This window comes from Dermacentor variabilis, chromosome 1 (assembly GCF_050947875.1).
Source record: "Dermacentor variabilis isolate Ectoservices chromosome 1, ASM5094787v1, whole genome shotgun sequence".
NCBI lineage: Eukaryota > Metazoa > Arthropoda > Arachnida > Ixodida > Ixodidae > Dermacentor > Dermacentor variabilis.
Window position 1 is genome coordinate 216,802,060 of NC_134568.1, and position 22,675 is coordinate 216,824,734.

Here is a 22,675-nt window from a genome sequence, read left to right on the forward strand (position 1 = left end):
CAACAGCATGTGAAATTCACGTGAATGATGTCCGTCTCAGTAGTGCTTCTTTTTCCAGTAAGCAATGCTAACGACTCATGAAAAAAAAAAAAAAACATTTCTAATAACTTACATTTGTTAGGGATGGAAACATCGTCACTTGCAGGCAAAGGTCATAAATATATACAAGGTGTCTCAACTGTCATGCACCAAGATTTAAAAAAAGAGCGATGTGTTACTCGGAGAAAACCTAGTACATGTTTCCAGTACAGTGGAGTAGCTGCGAGTAATTTTTTGTTACTGAGAATTAATTAGGTAATTGTAGTAATTGTAATGAATTATATAACTCGAGACATACTATTCTAATTATCAAAGTGTCAATGAGGCATTTGTAGGCACAGCCAAGGGACATCTAACTGCGGTATTTTAAGCGACGTACTAACTGCGTACAAATTTTTTTACGACTGATAAATAAGCCCGCGAAAGATGGAAAATACCATGTGACTTCGCTCCCACCCGTATCACAAAGCAGTGCCCTCGAACAGGCTCCATCTGAGTTATCCAGAACGAAATAAAGGAAATAAAGAAAAATATCGTGATTGAGCTAGTGCCTTATCTGCTGCGCCCCGGCAGAAGTAGCACATCGCGTTTGATGTTAGTTGGAAACAAAACTGTGGTAGCTGTTGTCTTTGCGTAGATAAAGTGCAAGGATGCTTTTTTTTTTTTTTTGCCACAAACCATATCACCACAAAAGCAAATTGACGTCAGTGCAAAGGTTTAAAGGTGCGTTTTGTTTCGTCCCAGTCATGTCTTTCTCTAATGAGCAGAAGGTAAACATGATCCTTGGGAGCTGCAAATGGCAACAAGAGGAAGGCCGCAAATATGTATCATCCATGGAACTGTGGCGGTAGACCAAATGCATCGACTATCATCAGAAATTATGAAAACCTGAGGCAAACCGGCCGCTTTAAGAAGCAGCGGCAGAGGACTCCATCCTTGAGTCCTCCTACGCACGGATGTTCTAGCATTTATGGCCTCAAACTCTCATCCTAGTGTGCGGGAGATGGCCGCCAAGGCATCATTTTCCAAGTCATCAGTATGGACGATTCTAAATGATGGCCTTTCACCCGTACCACCTTAACCAGCACCACTTCTTGGAAGATAGGGACCTGTAGAATCGTCTAGATTTCTCGAATTGGGTCCTCACAAAAGCCGATGAATCAACTTTTTGAGCAACATCATGTGCACAGATTAAGCCAATTTTTGCAGAAACGCCTAGGTAAATTTGCATAATGCACACTATTGGAGGGACTCCAATCCACACTGGGTTAAGTGCAATCGGCACCAGTACCAGTGGTCGCTCAATGTGTGGTTCGGAATTTACGCCAGTGCTATAATCGGTCCCATCTTCTTCGATCACACAGACTGGACAGTGTTATGTGAACAAAACCCTTGAAGGAGTGGTGGATGAGTTTCTCAGCGAAGTCCCGCTGTCACAACTTCCACTTCTGTGTATCAGCAAGATGGGGCACCCGCACACAGCAGCAGTTGAGCACGGAACTGGCTGGATGCGACTTTTCATGCACAATAGATTAGAAGGCATGGGACTGTAAATTGGCTGGCTAGGTCACCTGACCTCTCTCCACTCGATTTGTCTTTGGGGTTTATAGAAAGATCATGCTTACACAATCGAGATGAATGTCAGATTAGTTCAAGGCAAGAATAATGGATGTCTGCCGCAGAATTCCGGCGTCGGTCAACAAGAAAGCCACTGAAGATGTGATAAAGCGGACTCAGTACTGCGTAGCTGCAAAAGGAGACCTATTCGAACACGTCCTCTAGGCAGCAACTGCTGCTCAACAGAGCTTAATTCATAGATAGTAAGGGCACACTGAAATCTGAGGGTTCTTGTTATTTATTTATTTATTTTTGCACAGACACCCTGATTGCCAATTCGGCTCACTTAAAAGTGCTATATTTACTTGAACGCATTGGTTTTGCCTTTCCTCTACGCGTTGGTTGCTTCCCGGTCTGTTTATTTCACTTTTATTTTTCACGCAAACCTGTTTTTACTGAAACACTTGCATGAAAAATAAAATGGTCACTTTAATGTTGCTTTGGTCTGAAGCAAGATATGGTGCCAAATATAGCTTCACGTGCACTCTTTCGATATGGTGCTAGCAAAGCTGAGACTTTGAAACATACTATGCCTATTGCATTGCTTTTCGCATTTCGTGTGTGGTCAGAGTGGCGCTTTGGCTGCGTTATCAAGGGACTTTGGTTATCATTGTGATCAGTCGGCATTGAAAGACGGATAATAAGTGTGAGGTAGAAATGAGAGGAAAGAATAGCTGCGAAGCCGCAAAACCTGCTGTTGGTGCACCTTCTGTACCATTATCAAGGTGATGCGCTGTCTCTTCAGGTTTGCAACAGGCAATGTAGTTGCTTTCAATCAGCTTATTTGAGGGCGCTGCTTTATGATGCAGGTTGGAGCGCACTCGCTTGATATTTTTCATATTTCCTGAAGTTTCTTTGCCAGTCGGAAAAAAAGTGTACTCAATTAGCACATCACTGAAAACACTGCAGTTAGATGTCATTTGGGGGTGCCTACAAATGCCTCATCGACAATTTGAAACTTAGGACAATACTTGTAGAGTTAGATAATTAATTGCAATTACCAAATTAAATCTCAGTAACGAAATAATTACTGGCGGCTACATCACTGTACTGGAAACAATATGCACTAGGCTTTTTTTGGAGTAACGCAACTGCTCTTTCTTCAAGTCTTGGTGCTTGATAGTTGGGGAACACTGCATAATTCACTTAGTAACCGAAATGAGGCCAAGCCAGATATACTCAAAATCAGAATCAACAGCAGTCATGCGCAGCAGCGCTTATACTCAGACCCGCAGAAAAAGAAAAAAGAGAGAGAGAGGCTGCAGTTTCGCCGGAAAGGCGAAGCAGTATTACTGATAGGCAAGTGAACGACAATTACATGAAAGGAGATTACACCACCAAGAGGACTCAGGCTGTGAAATTGAACTGTCTCCTACTATGAGGCCTTGTATATACTCATAACGCCGTCACTTCAGCAATCAGTTCTTTGAGGCCACACGAAATTTGATGATTATATATATATATATGTGGGGTTCGGAAAGCTAATCGGGCTCCAGCCACACCCCCTCCCCCCCCCCCCCCCCCCCCAGGAAAAATGAAAGCTCTCCGCCTATGATACTTTAATTACTTAAATACAGTGCAGTGTCGGTGTGCAGCCAGCGTTGGTGGGTGCGTTTTGATGTGTGCAGATCATAACTCCAGGGTGTCTATATTGACGAAGTGACAAAGAGCCGCACCAGCAGCAAGCGAATTCCGCTTCGTGCTGCCTCTCATATCAGCGCGCGAACTAGGGTGTGTGAGAACACAGCGCACACCATATAGTCATAAGCTGTCTCGGGTTGCCTAGCCTTCGAACGCACTGCAGATTAGTACAACCAAGATAGGGGTAGGGCGTGCACAGCGGCGACAAGGACCGTGCACAGCCGGAATAAAGGCCCAACCACATGCGACTAATTGTACGCGCCTTGTGATGCGTCTGGAAGGTCGTGCGCACTTGTGCTATGCGTCTAGACCGAGGAGATGCGTGGGCCGCATGTGCGACGGAAGTGGCCGCTTGTGCGCCGACGTCACATGGCCGACATGTAAACTTCTGGCACGGGATTCGAAACAGGTTGTGGTGGATTCGAAATCATGCCGAGACGCCAGGATTTACCGCTGGTTGGGTGTCACACACAGACGATGGAAACTATCAATAACGAAACGCAGGCTCGACCTGCACTTCGTTTGACGAAGCACAAGCACCATAGGAATAAGCATGTGACAAGGTTCTTGTGGGTCGAGGTGGTGAGAAATGTGATGCCCACCGCTGCCGTAACAAGCAAGTGCTCAGAATTTTATATGGGTGTTATATGGGGCACTTTCAATCGCAATCGGGTCCGATCGAGATCAGATTTCTCGATCGCGATTGCCTAACTCTTTTGAGCAAGTTAACCTTTCTTAATTAACCTTTCTCAAACCCAAACACGAACACTTCCCTCGAGGGTGATTTTGCAGCACTTTGCTATGCGCAATAAAGTGCTCACTTGTGCGCGTATCGTGTGGCTGCTCGCCCTTCTCTTCGTCACAGGCGTAAGAACTGAGACGCGCGCATACGCTCGTGTATACGCTTAGCAAGGCGCGTATCCTGTGCTCCGTGTGGTGGGACCTAAGAGATGCGTACTAACATGCCCTCATCTCCATGTAACCTGCTTTCATCTGTCGCATGTAACAGGTCTGGCTCGTAGCCTCCGCTGGGTACCACCGCGGAGCATCGGCAGGAGTGGCGGCTTCACACATGTGTAGCGAGCGACGTGATGTGACGCGATATCATTGCATGTTGAAAACGAAGAAGGAGGCAAGGAATTCGTCAAATATCTTTAAAAAAAGCATGAGGAGACTCGTGTGGAAGGCTGCCTCACTAGTACCAGGAGAGACGATTTAACGATCGTGTCGCGCAACATGACTGTGACATCCCTGAGCTGTCGAAACCCATGATGAATTTAAACCCTTGTCACACAGGCACTTAGGAGCACCGTCAAGTCCAATTCAGATCGGGTGCTTCTGCACGGGCACTTCCGTCGAAACCCATGGTGATTTTATACCCCTGTTACACGGGCACTTTGTAGCGCTGTCGAGTCCAATATCCGGTTCAGGTGCTTCTGCACGGGCACTTTCGACTTCAATTTTGCATGATCCGGATCCAGTAGGTCACGATCGTAGGCTGTTGTCTGCACCATAATTCTGAGTGAGCTCAGCCAACTCGATCCGGCGTGCAACAGCTATCATTCTTGATCACAGTGGAAAAGTTTGATCCTTATCAGTCTTGATTGCGATTGAAAGTGTCCGTGTTGCACCGGTCTATTATAGAATGACCACTAGCAGAAGCGATTTAAACCGCCGCTGCTCTCCTTTCGCATCACAACACGCGGAGTCAAAATACCACACAGTGCGGCCCGCATTCGCTTTAGAAATGGGTTACCTAATCATACAAATGTGCTAAAGCACTCAACTGTTTGCAACTTGCTACTACAGAAGCATTGCCAATCAAGCGAGCGCTGTCAAACATGAGAAAGCACAATGTGTGTCGTACGCGCAAATCAGCCGATGCTCAATGTGTCACTCAAAGCACATCGAAGTAGAGCTGCAGCGATATTCCCATAGTCACGAGCTAATGGTCATGACTGAGCTACAAGGCGAAGCAACAACGCTGCCGCGCATAATAGCAAGCATTAAGCAAAACAGCAAACTTCCGCACTCCAACTTACTTGATTCTGCTGACGGCGGTTATCCATGCCTGCCTGCGTCCCTTTTCATACACTTACCCAGGAAACTGTAGAACTTGACAGGTGGCTGCAGGCCCCAGGTGTTTTTGTCACTGTTGTGGCAGTTCACTGCACAACAGTACTGGGCACTTTGGCTACCCAACTGCCGAACTATCGCGAAACAACGGCGACGCGAGGAGCAATTGCAAATGTTGCGGGCCTCATCGCAAACGCCTCACGGTGCTGGCGACCTCATGCATAGTAACGCCGCTCTCCACCAGGGGAAGGAGTGGTGCTGGCGTCTGCCGGCACATCAAGCCACTGTCCTTCAAGGGCTCGCCCTCCCATACTTACCCTTGCACAAGGTGTGCGGCCGCAATCTTATTGCACTTGGACTTTATATGCAACATCACACCGACCTCGACATCGGAAGTTCAGCTAGAGTGTCAATATAATAATTGCTATCGCAATAGTAATTATATTTTCAATCACCATAATAAAGGAATTGATTTATAAATTATTCACAGCACTATCTTCTGGCTGAATGTGAGTACATGCTTAGCCCCTTTATGCACTTAAAGTCCCTTGTGGCTTTAAGTGCATTTTTAAGGGGCTTTATATGCACTTGCAAGACAACGCCACCTTCTATATCAAATACGTTCTGTATTAGGGGCGAGGACATACCGTGGTGGCGTCAGTGCCTGAATGACGTGTAGAGCTGGATCATGTGCTGGAGCGTCTGCTTCAGCGCCCTCGCATGCTTCGGTTTACATCGTGCTGCCACGAAATTTCGGTTGGTTACAGTAGGTTTACGCAAAAGCTTTTCTTTGTTTTGATTTTGAGGTTTTATACGATCTGTGAAAATATGTGTTTCTCCATGCAAATTTTGGACAGGTTTCACTCTACTTACTATCACAGAAATAGAAAGCACGGTAGCTTCTACAGAAGCTCAACAGTTGTTAAAGTACAGTGGCAAATTTTAAAGCGCACATATACATGTGCAATTTGCCAGAGTGAAATTGTTGAATACGTGAAGAGAGATATACGTGACTACTGCAGCCAGCTTATAGATCTATACAGATTATTAGTAACCGCACATTAATAACAGCTTCAGCTGACAGCGAAGCTCTAAAGGTCCACAAGTATTTACAAGTTCAACCTTTACCTAATGCAGCAATCTCCAAAAGATCACTCAAATCTGCAGATGTTTATGTGAGGAGTATTATAGAAACTGAGAAGGGGCCTCTCCGCCAGCTGCCGCGGTGCCCGCCCGCTATACCATGTTTCATTTCGAACATAGCTGAAGCTAAAGTCTACGTTCGCAGTGTTTACCATCGTAAACACTGTAGTTAGTTATGTTGCTCGAGCAGCACGACTAACATACAAGAAAGGCCAGTTGATCAAACAAAGCACAGCAATACGTGAATTTTTTTTACAGCATCAGCTGTTCTGTTCAGACTTACCATGTATCCTTTTTACGTGTGTTTGAGCGATTTCAGCCGGCAGCTGGCACACTCGGTAGATTTAATAGAGTGCTCTCTCATCTTTCTAATGATTCCTTTTTCGTCCGCCTCCACAATCCACGGTAGAAGATTCGCTATCCACTCCAAATAACCATTTCCTTCTTTCCATCTTGCCTTGCCCAGAAGCAGGGTAGCAAACCAGGTACAACTGTCCCGTTAAGCTCCAGACATTTCCTTTCGTATCACCTTGTACTCAGCAGTAGACCGTCGTAGTAACCTTCCTGCTTGCATATAAGTCTGGCTTATCGGCGCTCAAACACGCAGCATCAGAACATTCGCAAGTATGCTGCACAAAATAAAGACACAAACTTTGCAAATCGTAGAAAATTTATTTGGAGAACTCGTAACATATGTTAATGAACAGCGCTACTTGCGTTTATGAACTCTGTGATGAACGCTGGGTAATGGCTGCTGGTTGAAGGTGGCTGGACGATTTGGGTATTTTTCAATTAATCACGAGGGTATTAACATCAGGAGGTAGCTCTGTCTTGCACTGGACTTCATTCGTGGTTAGCTCTCATGCGTAGTACAGCACATCAACTATCGGGCACGGTTAACGCATAAGTACACCAGCAAGGAGTCTTGTCACAGAGGGGCTAGTACTGCTCAACGTATTGTGGAGCACACAGCAGCACACAACGCTTGAAGGCATACAGATTGCATGAGGCTTTTATATTGCAGTCAAATCTGTGGTCACCTAGTGCGCCATATTTGGCATCGAGCGGCGTATGTGAAGTGTATGTATTCCTACGCAATTGTGCTGCCACATGGCTGACGCAGGGCAGTGTGTGTGTAATCCTAAAGCTAGCATGTCGTCTGCACATTCACATGCTCATGGAAAAGTTACATTACTGAATGGACTACAAGTTGCATGTCTAGTTTCACGAAGGAACAGTCGAGGTAGTTAAACTTTCGAGTATACATGAGGGAAAGCGTCTCTAATTGACAAAAGTTTATTGACCTTACGTGCACCAGCAAGACATCCTACAGTAAGAGATGTAACTGGACTGCTTATGTAATAAGATGTTGCACTTTCCATGCGTTTTGTGACATATGTGACACTTCGCAACTTAAACGACTTTGTGTGGCATCTCGAAGAAGATAATGGCGTGCTTGCCGATGCAACAAATGAATTATGTAACAGTTGCTTGAGCATGTTCAGTTTTTTACTCTGCCTGTGAGAAATCGGTCATCGTAGCGGCACTCTGTTAGCTGGAAGCATCCTTTCAATCTCGGTTGTTTTTTTCTACGCCGGTTGAGGGGCACCCAATCGTGTGACGTTGGGTGAACCATTTTGACAACTGCACCGCGGTCCTTGCCTGAACAAAGGGAATCGTGTGGCTTTAGCTTGCAGCACAAGCTGAATTCGCGGAAAGGCGATTTTTCATTCATGCAAGAAAACGACATTGTCATTATGGTTCTGCAAGATGAGCACTCAATTGCAGTGCACACGAGGTGCCGAAAGCGTGGGTACAAATTGAGGAAGCCTTCTGGTTTCAATGTTTACCAAGAGCGCCACAGAGGTTGCTTGATGTGGTTGGCCCGTTCAGGAGTGGAAGAACAGCTATACGGCATCACTCACTTTCTGCCTCCAATGACTTCACTCCAAGAACTGTATGCATTTATCCTAATTGGTTTTAGTATTCAAAGTAGGTGTCACCGATGCAACGCTTTTTTTTTCTCATCAACGAAGCTTCTTTTTTTCCCTCGTTCTTTTGCACGCAGTGAATAGCTTGTTGTAGAGAAAGCATAGTTTATATTTGCGTAGTCTTGCATGAAATGAATGTCTGTTCACTTTAAGCTACAAGAACTCATGCAGCCTAGCGACCTAAGGGCACATGTATATTGACTCTGTATGGCTCGTGCAACGTTAAACTGTGTAAGCAGAACAAGGAAAGGAACACGGAGCTGCGTTCACCCTTCAATTCTGTAGTTATTTCGTGCATGTGCAGTTATGTGCTTGAAGGAACACTTGGTTAATTGTCGCTGTCACTGCAGCCGAACTGCATGATAGCGTTCGCATGTCGTCTCGAACATTCGTCAAACTTATGCTAAGCAAAACACAAAAATGAACCTAGTGCTGTGCTAATTCAAATTCATGCATTCTCTTGAATGAAATTGCCTTTTCTTCCAGTTCTCTTTTTATTTGTGGGGTTTAACCGAATTCTTCTACAAAATGTTCACCACAGATTTACTGTATTAGTCAGTTTAACTATTTTAGCACACTTTTGTAAATATTAAACAAATAGGTATGTTCTGCAGGCAACTTCCTTGGCTACAGCTTATAAACGCTCAGCTTTTCTAACTTGTGCTATGTCAGTGCGAACGCCTCTTTCGTTCATTGATTGAACATCGTTCCATGGTTCTAGAACTGGTCACTTCATTTTAAGCACTGAATTTATTACGGCACCTCCGACACCGCCAGAAGTCTCAAACTGGTTCCAGCCTTTCAATAGTCTGACTCAACTGACTGATCATGGCCTCGTCAACTTACAAATCTGACACAACACATAGCTCTCAAATTGTCTTGTACAGTGCGCCCTAAAGGTTGTGTGAACATGTGTAAAGCATTTTGGCACATGGTGTGAGCCTACCAAGAGCACAGACTACGCACCTCTACGTAAGTACTCTGTAGCTGCATGTATTGCCTTCATGCGCGGAAAGATATTGGAAACAGTCATGCAATATGCACGGCACGGAAGGGCTGTCGATACGCAAGTTACATACTGAAAAGTGTTTTTAAATAATGCACTGGTGCTTATCGGTAACAGACCTGAGTGCAACCGTTAGATGGTGCAAGTAAGTACTAAACGAGTAAGCAACCGCAAAAGTGGGTAAGATTGGCGCGATTTGTAAAGGGTGCTTATTTTATTAGTTACGTTACAGTTAAGGCCTTGCACTGCAAGTACTCTATGACAATAACGGGAAGCTGCGCTAATATAGGTATTTGGCCTTTGCATTGAAAAGCAGCTAAAGCTGCTGTGGCACCTTGATGGATGAACTGTACAGTGCAGAAACTTATGGACACAATGGTTTAGCGTGCTCGTGAAGACACCACTGTCTGGGTATGATTCAGTGGCGTAGCCAGGGGGTGGCACATCGGGCATGTGCTCCTCCCGAAATTTCTCTTAGTATGCAGCCTGCTCAGCATTCCCTCACCCTCGTTCCCGTCCCTGGTCAAGTAAGTGCACTCTCCCCCGAAAAAAAATCTGGCTACGCTACTGGTATGATGGCCCCACATTGTGCTCAGACTGGAATATTGTACAGGCTCGTCCACTCTTAGGGTGAACACGGCTCACCGTGGCCGCGCTCCGCGGGGCGCCAGTGCGTCCGGCGCGGCGGCGCATCGAAGCGAAGCGGCGCAGGCGCACACGGACCCAGGGGAGGTGCTTCGCGTCGTCTGCTACAGCGCTGGAGCGCGCCGTCGCTTGCTTTGCTGTACACTTCGCTAGACCCAGCTAGGTTACTGAGTGCCCGAGGCGGTATTGCAGGAAGGCGCACTTCACTAACTTTAGCCTTTTCCAGCTGGTTCCGTCTACAGCTTGTGAACAGCCTGCTTAATCAATATACATAAACAGAAGCAAGCTTCTCATCACATAAGTAACTTAGCATGTTTTTCATATGTAATGAGGATAAAAATAGTCATTTTTTCGCGCTCTTTATTAGGCTGGGACCCTCTTATTTTACTCTCACAGAACTTGGTGTAGTGCATACCGAGAAACCTATTAGGCGCGCTCTTGGTTGGAGTCATCATGCGATGAGCCTAGCGCGCCGTTTCGCGCATGTCTTGATGCTAGAACGAATGTGCTTAATTGACTTAAGAAAACGACCGGAACCCGCTATAAATATCGCAGAAAGTTATAGAGCGATTGTTCAATCACGCATCATCATGTTTGCCATGGATTTTACCATTAAGGAGGGCAATACTATTACTTCGACAACAACAACAACTAAGAAGTGAAATCCGCTGCTTCGCACTCTCTTATTGACGCGTTAATGTCGCTGGTAGGAGAGCATAGAGCACTTCACGCGATGTAGGAAAGTGCTCTCCCCGGCATAGCAACTGATTTGGCGGCGATTTTACTCCCCCTTTTCATCTTTCTGCATCCTTTAAAAAATAACTAAATTCATTTTTACTGTCACAGCTTGTGTAAAATCATCGAAGCGGTGCCGGTCCTCTGACGGCTACCTGATGCGAGATGTCGCATTCTGATTTTGAGGAATCGTCGGTCAATTATTTGATTACATTGATTAAGTGAACTAAAACATATGGCGCCGACGTTTTTTTTTTCTCCTTGAAATCAATGCACGCCGCATGCGAATGCTGTTTGCGTCCGTTTCGAATAGGTAATTAAAGTGGAAGATCTATAATCTACATGTCTGTTTTCTAGTTTAAATTACGTCTTGCCGGGTAATTAAGTCGTTATTCGCTTCTATTTCATTTCAGTACTTCCTCAGAATGGGCCATATGCATATTCTCACTAGCATATAATAATTTGCTAATTGTGCAGTATACGTCCCGAAGCGACACATGGAGTTACGCAATAGAGGTGGGCATCGGATAAATTTGGAGATTAGGAGGAATTTCTTCTTTGGGGGGGCGGGGGTAGGCGGGGGTGGGCTGGGCTGAGTGGGTAAAACCCAAATATGAATACGGCACAGGAACCCTTGCCGCGGACAAGCGATGCTGTTGCCGTCGTGGGCAAGTGGCTGGTCCGTGTGTTGGACGAAGGCGGCCACGACATTTAAACCGACGGTCATGAGGCCGGCATGGTGTCGTCTGCCCACAGCATGCCGGTGGTCAGCAAACGGACTCGCCGTTTGTAAACGCTAAGCCCGGCCCAAGCCAGATTGCTGTGCTAAGGCCAGTCTACTCTTTAACTTACCATGGGCGTCAGCCCGATCAACCGCCGAGCCCCCCCCCCCTTTTTTTTTTTTTTGCGTAGGTCATGCTACCCCATCCTAGCTTCATATGATGATGCGGTGCAGCCAACGACTACTCAACTGGGTGACTGGCCACTCAGGAGTTACAGATTCTGGGATGACTCGCCAAATCGAAAGACACCAGAGGTGTTTCCATTTAACGCATTTCCGTCGACTTGCATGATGAATTGCATTTTGTTCGGTTGCTGGTTGCCATGGCACTTCGGCGATAAAAACGCTGTAAAAGTGCAGGATGATTTCATTTCCCCGGTGCGCTTTGGAAACTAGCCATGTCGCGGGTACTGGAAAGAGAACGACGACGCATTGTAGATCTGTGCCTACAAAACTATTCTAAACGCGTTATATCGGAGATGACAAAAAGGCCACTGAAAACTGTAAATAGAATGGTCCAGGCTTACAAGAAGGATGGAAGAAGAAAAGCCCGGCAAAGAGTGACCATTGTTGCGGTGGCTGCTGCAAACCTGACCTCCACCGTTCGAGAAATTAAGAACAGCCTCAGGCTGGGTGACGTCCCTGACACGACTATCAAGCGTCGCCTCTAGGCCCCAGCCTAATTAATAACGCGAAAAAAAAATGACCGTATTTTTACCCTCATCACTTATAAAAAATATGCTAAGTGATTTATGTGGTGAGATGCTTGCTTCTGTTTATGTATATTGATTAAGCAGGCTGTTCACAAGCTGTAGACGGAACCAGCTGGAAAATGCTCCAGTTAGTGAAGTACGCCTTCCCGCAATGTCGCCTCGGTCACGCAGTCACCTGGGTCTAGCGAAGTTTACAGCAAAGCAAGATGCGGCGCGCTCCAGCGCTGTAGCAGACGACGCGAAGCACCTCCCCTGGGTCCGTGTGCGCCTGCGCCGCTCAGCTTCGATGCGCCGCCGCGCCGGACGCACTGGCGCCCCGCGGAGCGCGGCCACGGTGAGCCGTGTTCACCCTAAGAGTGGACGAGCCTGTACATGGCTAGTAATAAATGTACAGGGTAATATTTCTACCTGTCTCGTTCAGTTGCCTCATAGAAGTACATCCCGCCACAAGTGTTTGCTTCAACGCTCAGGTACATAGGCCAACATGCTCTGCCGTTGCCTATGTGGCCTCACTCTACAATGTATGCCTGGCGGAGACTGAACCTTGCGTTCAATATTTGAAGCTTTTCAGCGCACTTTGCAATAAGTTAGTATCCACGTTACACGAAGAACTGGCATGATGGCCTTAAGAAATTGCTTTGCCACTGGCTTGTCACTTAGCCTGAAGTCACCCGCGAGTTATGGTGGTATCTTTCTTGCAAAATGTGAGTGAAAATTAGAAGGATGCTGGGTAGGTAAAACCCCGGCAAACTCGCTGCACCATGGCAAACCTGCGCCTGGAAGGACGACGACTTTCTGCGGCAATGCCTCTGCCTGTCAGGTAACTTGGCAGCTGTGCCTATGCGTCTTCTGTTCAGAGAAAGCCGTCAGCATTCAAATTTTCGGTGCAACACTGCAACTCTTTTGTGGAAGTGGAGCTCCTAATTCGCGGGTTGCTCGAGTAACTCAACAGCAAGCTGTGGTGTTGTCATGGCATCCCTCTAGCACGGAGGCTCTTCGAACGTCCAGCTAGGCGACGAGCTGGACGGGAAGCCGGGCGACACGAGATGGAACTCGTCTCTGTCGGAGAGCTCATTGCCCGAGAGCGACGCGGACCGGAGACTCGCCCTAGATGATGGCGCCGAGTCACCACTGTGCCGCTGCGGCGCCGCGGCCTCGTCGTTGTCGGCGGTGACGGATCCGTCTGCGGCAGCGAGGTCGTGCGGAACCGGCGGCGTCAGCGGTGTCACGCGGCTTCGTGCCGTTAGCGGTCGCCAGTGGCGGCGCACTGACTCCGGACTGTCAGTGCCTAGGCAGCGGCTGAGCAGCAAAAGCGGCGACGGCCGCGGCCGCCGCATCAGTGGAGTAGGTCGTTGGGGTCGCCGCTCACCCGGATGCCGTATAACTGCGCAAGGAAGACGCAAGGGAGACAGCTAATGCATGCTAGAGCTAGCTGGAAGCACGCGCGCATCCGTGACGCGAACACATCGGGACAAAGAAGAGAATGACGCCTGCACTCGCAAGAGTAACATGAAAATCACGTGTATATGCGTCGACCAAAACGATCGAACAATAAACAGAACTTGCTCAGATTACTATTATCATAGAGCGACAGCCAGAAAAAAAATTGCATAAAGGCAAAATAAACGTGCAATGGTATATATATATATACACGAGAGGAAGAGGGTTAACCGAGGAGGCCGATTTTTATTTGGGTTGCCTTCACCCAAAGAGCTCACGTTCTCGTGACGCCTGCGGGAGAAAGGATGTTCCACATCCACCGCCAAGGTCCGTGAGTTGTTGCGCTGGCTAACACTCCCAGGGTTCTACTAGGAAATGTAAATACCGAAGAACGTGTCTGGGGAAACGGCGCCACGGTAGCTGAATTGGTAGAGCATCGCACGCGAAATGCGAAGGTTGTGGGATCGTTCCCCACCTGCGGAAAGTTTTTTTCATCCACTTTCATTTCCATTTATTTATCATTTCTTTGTTTCATTCATTAAGCACACGTAATTTCCCCTATGTTGTCCCTGGTGTAAGTGTTGGCTTGTTATGATATGACTATATATATATATATATATATATATATATATATATATATATATATATTTACACACACACGAAACTACGTCTTCACAGTAAGCGTGCGATGCTCTTGGCGCCGTTTTCCCATTCACTTTCCAGGGTATTTATGTTGATCTACAGAACTAACCCTGTGGGTGTTAGCCAGCGCCACCACTCACGGCCTTGGCGGCGGATGTGGAACATCCTTTCTGCCGCAAGCGTCACGCGTACGCGAACTTTAGGGTGAAGGGAACTGGTCAGTAAACCGACACATGCTACCTGAAGGCAACAATGCTGCCATGTCATGGCCAGATATACAAGGGCCCGCCGCGGTGGCCCAACGGCTATGGTGTTGCGCTGTTCAGTATATACGAGATCGCGGGATTGAATCCCGGCCGCGGCGGCCGCAATTAGATGCGGGCGAAATGTGTATATGGGGGTGAAATGTGTGTGTATAAACAAGGTGCTTAAATCTTCGCGCTATCTTCTAACGCCATGCGTTATTTGAAAAGAAATTTTTTGGTTCATTATTTTCACAAGCATGCTGTGTCATGCGTCAACTGAGAGTTCGATCGCATGAATTGACATTTACGAAGTTCGCCTTGCGTGGCTGCTATGTTTTCGTGGTGGTGTCCTGCTTTCGCTAGATTTTTGTTTTGAGTATTCGTACTATTTGAAGAGTCAACATGTTTACGTATAGACTTAGCGGCTCCATTCCTGAGTAAGGCATTTCAATTGTTGCCTTTTTATTATTCGTTCATAATAACCACAGTACGAACGCGTGCACGGTCACTAAACAACAAGTACTGATGTACGGTCGCTGAACGCCACAACCGCTAAAAAATCAGTGCAGATGAGCGCTACCCATTGACCATGGTATGATAAATACGACGATTCTCCTTATTACACAAGCTAAGCAGTAGCACCGTGCTCGCTGAGTCCTTGGCAGGGTGACCTGCCCGGAAGTCCAAGTGCCGCTGGCTCCCACAAAACAGTTGCGGTGTCCGCCTTGAGGAGGGCGGCAGGAGAAAGCGCTCCCCTTAACGAGCACTACTCCGAGCTCGGGCACTCACCTGCGGGCGAGCTCTTGCAGCGTGGTGGCACCGAGCGCGGGACGCGAAGTCCCGATGCCGAAGTTGCCCTCAGGGTGAGCGCGTTCTGCGTCACATCGTGGTACGTATCCACGCGCATCTCCACGCCGTCTTCATCGCGAAAGCTCAGTGTCGTGGGCCGCCCCATGGCTTCGCTTGAGTTGCTGCTGCTGTCCGACTCGCTGCCGCTTGTAGGCCGCTGGCTCGCGCGGCCGCCGAAAACGCGTCTCGCTAGGGCTGAGCCGGTTTTAGATTCCGGCCGTAGTACCTGCGCAACGTGCCAAGAACGTGGCAAATGAATCTCGGCAGCCTGCAGCCTAGTGGCGAGCAAGCTAGATTGAGCCAGACGGCAATTTTACGTGCCATCGCGAGAAAAGCTCCTGCGAGGTCGCTTGTCCGCGCTAAATAAGACAACGCGGCGGTGCACCCTATACAGGAGCAGTAAGATGGAAACCGGCTTTGTTGCAGCATGGTAAGTGCTGTTGTAGCCTGAGTACGCCATACATGCGCTCTGAATGTTAAGTAATTCCACCGATTCTATATACATTTTATTTTTCGCTAGCGTTTCTCTGATCTTGTTACTACTATTACTGGCCGAATGCACAAATGATGCTTAATCCATAAATTGTGTGCTTTTATTTTGGAACATGTTTTGTTAAGTAAAGCTAAACTTACGTTACCTTCCCTCTCAGTTTAATTGAGCACGTATCTTCACACACAGCAGACGTCACACGGCAAAAGATAAAGGCTATGTACGGGTCGACAAGGTGGGTAAAGATGCAGTGCAAGGCAAATTACGAATGCGAATATTATAGAGAATGCTGAATTAACATGTATTGCTAATTTTCTCTCCATTGGACAACTTCGACGTACGTCCGATGCGATAGTCTAGTTATCACAGTTTTATGTCGTAGTCTTACTTTTTTCGAGCGTGAAATACTTTTATGTATGAAGTCATGACGGATTCTCTTGAGACCCGGAAACCCACCTGCAACACTGTCTGCACCAGTTTGGGAGTCTTGGGCCTGGCCGGAGGTGTCTTAATGATTGGCTCGACGTGGATGCGCCGCGCTTTGCCCTCCAGCGTCTTCTCGTTCGACGCCTTGTTCTTCATCATCTGACTCCTGCGGGCACATGGTAGAAATTCCAGGCGCTCGCGTTTGTTTGCTATTAAGAGACTCAATGATATAATTCGTGGAAGTGTCGTCAGAATCGTGCATTCTTGTCCAGTTGACAGAGAGTGCCATTCATTGCATTATAAAAGCACTGAGCATCGTGGGCTTATGCACTAGCTAACAAACAATGTCATGCGTTATAGACAGAGAAAAAGAGAGAGAAAGAGAGAAAAAAGAGAAAAGAAAAATTCTCTTAGGCAGACTGGCGGAGGTACGACATTTTGCGTACGACTTTTAATCTTCCTTGTCTCTTTTTCATCGCCTCCTCTTGTGTTTAAGCTGGCAGGTGTGTCACGTACCCAGTATTGTCGTGAAAGCTACGAGCACGTGACGAGGATCTGTATAAAATGCTATCAGGCTACCCGTACAGGCACGCCAACGCTGCAGGCGAAAGATATACGCATATTACACTTAGCAACACCCGCAGGAAAACGCCCCTCAGGTAAGCGGCGGTGTACAGCCGCGTCCACGTCTGTGTAGAGCGCGCGAGCAGACGGCCTTGCTCTGCGGGCGACACCGTGCGGCAGTTGCGAGATCTGACGCACTGTGCCCAGGAGCATGCGCGGTCTAATATACATGCAGACCTGCATTGCTCGAGTGGCAACGTTGAAAAGGGCCGTTGTTTAACCGAATATGCGCGCTTCCTCAGGGCGCTTTCGGTATCTCCATGCCAAAAGATTAGGCGTTTCAGCTCATAACACGCGCCCGACTCTCACAGCAAACTATGCGCGCTTTCTGGCCGTTCCGATTAGGCGGTGATACGAAAAAATTATAACGCCAACAACGGCGTAAAAAGAAAACCGAGGCGTTCATTTTTTGACGCCTTCTTCTGCCTGCCCTTGGCGCTTATAGGTAGTGCGTTATTTTGTATATTGGTTCAACCTTATTTATTACAGGACGTGGCGTGTTCAGCCATTGCCGAAGAAGCGAAGCTTCAGCAAAGGGGAACCTCAGGAAGGAGGCAAAGTTTTAACCACAAGTCCCCTTGTGGAAACACTGTCCGTAGGCCGAAGCTTCTCCGGCAAAGCATTGATTATGGTGATCTCACTTGGCTTTGGCGGCGAAGCATGGCCTCGACGTCAGGGTAGTCGTGCAGGACGTCGTTCAGATCGTCTTTGCTGAGCACGAAAAGGTTCGAGAAGCCCACCGAGAGTACGTCAGCAGTGCGCCGATTGAAGCCGGGTAGCCCGAGGAGGCTGGAAAGAAAAGGAAGGTACCATTCACGTTACGAGTGGTCACAACGCCGCCATCCCCCCCCCCCCCCCGCAAAAAAAAAAAATAGAAGAAAAAATACACACTCACTAGCATGCCTCGAACGATTACACATAATTAATTAGTGCATGTAACAGACTTATTTTTGGCTGACTTCTTGTATATTTCACAGAACGCTGAGGCCCTGTGCTACATATGAGAGTTCTACCGAAAAAAAGTACCATTTCCACTAAGTATCACCAGAACAGGCGCTGAAAATTCCATTTACGAAGCTGAGTGTTGTACTGTTAATATATTGGGGGGGGGGGGGGGGGGGGCAGAGTACTATTATCAGCAACCAGTGGTGTTTTTCGCAGATACGGCCTGCTTAATGCGTAATTTCTAATTATAGGCCGATATCCATTCTCCCCTTTTTTAGCAAAGTAATTGAAAAAAGTAATACATGTTCGCCCGTCTAGCTACCTAACGAAATTGAACCTACTTCATCCGAAACAATTTGGGTTTAGACAAGGTTATTCGACTAACCTAGCCCTCATTTACTTCACAAAAAAATGTAAACTAGAAATTGACAATGGTAACTTCGTTGGTTCTGTTTTTCTAGATTTTACTGAAGCTTTTAATACACTTAATCATGACATTCTTTTTTCAAAACTTTCATCTTATGGCATTATTGGCAACTCTTTCAATCTTTTCCGTAGTTACTTATCTGATCGTGTTATCCATCTCCGGCATCTATTCAACTATAAAAATAATCAACATCGGCGTTCCGCAAGGCTCAATTCTGCGCCCGCTTTTATTTCTACTATACATTAATGACCTTCCACAGCGTCAAACCACATTATCAGAATGCATCTTATATGCTGACGACACGACTGTCTTATGTTCGAGTAATTCTCTAAGCAACATTTCAACAACCCTTAACGCTGAACTTATTAACGTTAGTACATGGTGTGCTAAAAATAAGCTTTTGATAAATCCATCGAAAAGTAAGTTCTTAATTTTCTATTCCAGGTCAATAAATAACGCGCAAGTTATGCCTCTCTTTATAAACACACATCATATTCATCTATCAGATTATTGTTCCTTCCTTGGTATCAAACTTGATTCCCGCTTAAAATTTAGTTTGCATATTAATGAGCTGCAGCGGAAAACTTCCTATGGTATTAGGGTATTACTTAAAGCTACATGTTACTTTGACTTGACTGCTTTGGTCACCTTATATTATGCATTCATTCACAGTCATCTAAATTATTGTATTGCTTCCTGGGGTCAAACATGTCATTGCCACCTTTGTTCCCTCCAACATGTACAGAATCAAGCCATTCGCATTCTCACCTGGAGCAACCGACGTTCACATGTTACTGATCTGTACCGGGAACTGCACATACTGAATATTGACAATCTAATCAAATTTAATGCCTGCGCATTTGCTTATCAAGTAGTGAAAGACCATAACCTTCTGAAATTTGTTCTTATCCGACACATTACTAACTCAAATATTACGCGCTTTCCCTCAAATAACAATTTTATACTCCCTAAGGTACGAACTAACTATGGTTCACAAAGAGTAGCATTTTTTTAAATCAAACTTTGGAATTCATTGCCTTTTAACATTAAATGTGCCTTTTCTATATCGTCATTCAAACATCAGCTTCGCAATTTCATGTTTAAACTATAGCTCCGCTTATTGAATAGGTCTTTTAAAACACAACTTCAATTCTGTCGTTTTTAATACTGTTTGCTTCGTTTCTTACTTCAGCTTAAGCCTTATCCCTATCGTTTTATATTTTCCATTGTATTATTCTTTTGCCACATCCATGTATTTGCATTTGTATTTGCATTTTCGTATTTTTATAATTCGCTGCCTTTTTTGCTGTCAAGTAGTATTAGTATATTTTTTAACTGTATAAAAGGTCCCCCTACAGTGTTTACACTATGGGACCTTTTTCTGTACTAAATATCAATATTTTTGTGTCTGAACTAAGTAATAAACTTCAAACTTCAAACTCAGGTAGCCGCCAGAGCAGCAGCAGCAGCAGCCGAAATATCGACTGCGGATGGATGTGAAAGAGCTGACTCTTCCGGAAATTACTCGCGCATTCTTTCAGAAGGGGATATGAGCAGTAATTGAAAATCGCAACCTCCTGCACAGAATTTTGCCTGCAGATAGTGCGTTTCTCAGATTGAATTTGGGCTTTTTCCAAGAAGGCAAATACGGGACTTCGCAATGTGGCTTACGTGTGGCTCCTCCTCGCTCGTCTCCCCGGTGCAGCGTACACTACAGCAACAGTAAGGACCCTCAAGTATGCCAATTGAACTCTGCGCGGCTCCTACCTCACTTCCCCGAACACGCTGCCTTCGGTGAGCGTTGCGAGCACAACGTTGTTGTTTTCTCCTCCGATGACGTGGATGACCCCTTTATTGACGATGTACATTTCCACACCGATTTCTCCCTGAGAATAAGGAAAAAAAATTTACATGCCATGTAGCTGAAACGGAGCTGAGGAAACCTACAATGAAGGAAGTGCGTGTAGTGGACCGAACACAAAAAGCGAAAGGCACACCTTGCGACAGATGTAATCACCAGGAAGGAAGAGAACAGACTGCAGTTTTAGCACTAGGTCTCGCAGCATTGACCGCTCGCAGTCCTGCGCAAATCAGAAAAGAAAGAGATGAGATATATTAACGGTTTGGGCTGGCCAAAACAGAACTGCTTCACTGGACCGGCCGCATTATACCTGGAAAAATTGAACCTTGGCCAGTGTGTTGTAGTGGACGCTTATGGCGATGTCGGTCTTCATTTTTCTAGGGAGCGTGGCCAAGATGGTGTTCTCGTCTGCGTTTAAAAGAAAACAGTAAAATGCTTTTTATATGTCGTCTTGACTTGGCATCACAACTTCATTGAATTTAGAAACCAGCGGCTCTTCCGTTATCCCAACGTCAAATAAAGTAAAACGAAAACGCGTAAGCAGGAATGCAACGTGGAAACAAATACTGCATTCAACACCCGACTTTATTAAGTCTAGTCAGAAGTCGGCCTTAGGCAGCCTGACCTGACAGCGTTTACATGAACGAAATCCAGGTTCCACAGGGCTGAGGTCGCAGAGCGCGCGAGTACTGTGTCCTGTTCTTTGGCGGAGAACGGCGACCCGACCCGTTTACAGGCACATTACGAATGGGTCGAGCTGAATGCCAGGCTGGCCCATGCAGTCGCGCAGGCATTCTGGCTCGACACTCGCTCAACCCGGCCGGCTATCGTTTACACGAGCGCGCCGCGAAAATTTCAGGCTGAATAGTTGAACAGGCTCTGTTGAACATGACGTCGCACCGTTCCGTCGAATTCCGCCTCCTGTGTTGCACCGTCGTCCCCGCATATGGCGCGAACGTGTAGCAATCTGTAAATCTGAGGTTGACGCTGTTCCCACGGTAGCCTTGGACGTTCGCCCTTTTTATCAATTAGTTGAGCTTGTCAGGGTCAGGTTCAGGTAGAGTGATCCTCGCGGCAGTCGTCACCTCGAAGCGAGTTCCTTTGTTTGCGCGGCACAGTCTACTTCGGGCCCCGCATCGTCTAGGCACGCGCTGATGAAAGGATTGTCTCGTGGAAAACGCCTAAGGAATGTTCATCGCCGTATTGAGACGTAGCCATTAGCATAAAATACAGTTGGCGCAGCGAGCATGCCTGAAGGTGGAAACATGCCACGCTTCATTTTGCGCATACATTTGACGTTAGGAAGTGCTTAACGGTCCGTGCGCGCGTGTTTCCTTTAACAAACCAGCTAGGGTATGCTTCTTGGAAGCAGTTGACAGCCGATATTCCATCGTATATCTGGAGGCAGAAGCGCTTACCATATGCCGACATCTGTTTCTGTAAGTCCTAACTGCAATTTATTTTCACCTGCCTTTCAATACGTGGAACAAAGGGAAAAAAAAAGAACGTTGCACCTTGGAACGAAGGTGGAGTTTGTGAGAAACACAACTATTAAAGAATGACACTCGTTTCCTTGTTCAGCTTTAGATAGGCGCAATTTTTCTTGTTTGCCTTGTTTTGTGTTTGTCTAGTATTTATCCGAAACTGTCTCTTGTACTTGCGTATGCTGGAGATATCCACTTACATTCACGATTTAATCACGATTATATTTCTTACCGATCGATTGTATTATTCTAACACTAACGTAATTTCAACCAAGGGAACAGGCTGGCTTCAAGAAGGGATACTCTACAATGGATCACATCCATGTCATTAATCAGGTTATCGAGAAATCCGCAGAGTACAATAAGACTCTCTATATGGCTTTCATACATTACGAAAAGGCATTTGAATCAGTAGGGATACCAGCAGTCATAGAGGCATTACGTATAATCAAGGAGTACAGAACGCTTACGTAAATACCTTGGAAAATATCTACAGAGGTTCTACAGCTACCTTAATTCTACAAAAGAAAAGCAGGAAGATACCTATAAAGAAGGGGGTCAGACAGGGAGACACAATATCTCCAATACTATTCACTGCGTGCTTGGAAGAAGTATTCAAGCTATTAAACTGGGAGGGCTTAGGAGTAAGGATCGACGGCGAATATCTCAGCAACCTTCGGTTTGCTGATGACATTGTTCTATTCAGCAACAATGCAGACGAGTTACAACAAATGATTGAAGACCTTAACAGAGAGAGTGTAAGAGTGGGGTTGAAGATTAATATGCAGAAGACAAAGATAATAATGAATAGTCGGGCAAAGGAACAAGAGTTCAAGTTGGCCAGTCAGCCGCTAG

General features: G+C 46.4%; 1 protein-coding gene across 2 annotated transcripts in view; it reads right to left on the reverse strand.

The window, feature by feature from the left end:
- Positions 1-12,760: 12,760 nt before the first annotated feature.
- The window catches only part of CngB (Cyclic nucleotide-gated ion channel subunit B), a 69,530-nt gene continuing 59,615 nt past the window's right edge, over positions 12,761-22,675 (reverse strand). The window contains exons 14-20 of one of the 2 annotated variants that reach the window (XM_075668739.1): positions 20,647-20,744; positions 20,473-20,556; positions 20,243-20,361; positions 17,745-17,892; positions 16,510-16,638; positions 15,504-15,789; positions 12,761-13,771 (exon numbers count right to left, since the gene is read on the reverse strand). In XM_075668739.1, coding sequence (XP_075524854.1) covers positions 13,368-13,771; positions 15,504-15,789; positions 16,510-16,638; positions 17,745-17,892; positions 20,243-20,361; positions 20,473-20,556; positions 20,647-20,744 — 1,268 coding nt within the window. In that variant the 3' untranslated portion in view covers positions 12,761-13,367. Of the gene's footprint in view, positions 13,772-15,503; positions 15,790-16,509; positions 16,639-17,636; positions 17,893-20,242; positions 20,362-20,472; positions 20,557-20,646; positions 20,745-22,675 lie in introns of those variants that run through there. The other variant, XM_075668731.1, reaches the window with a different exon arrangement.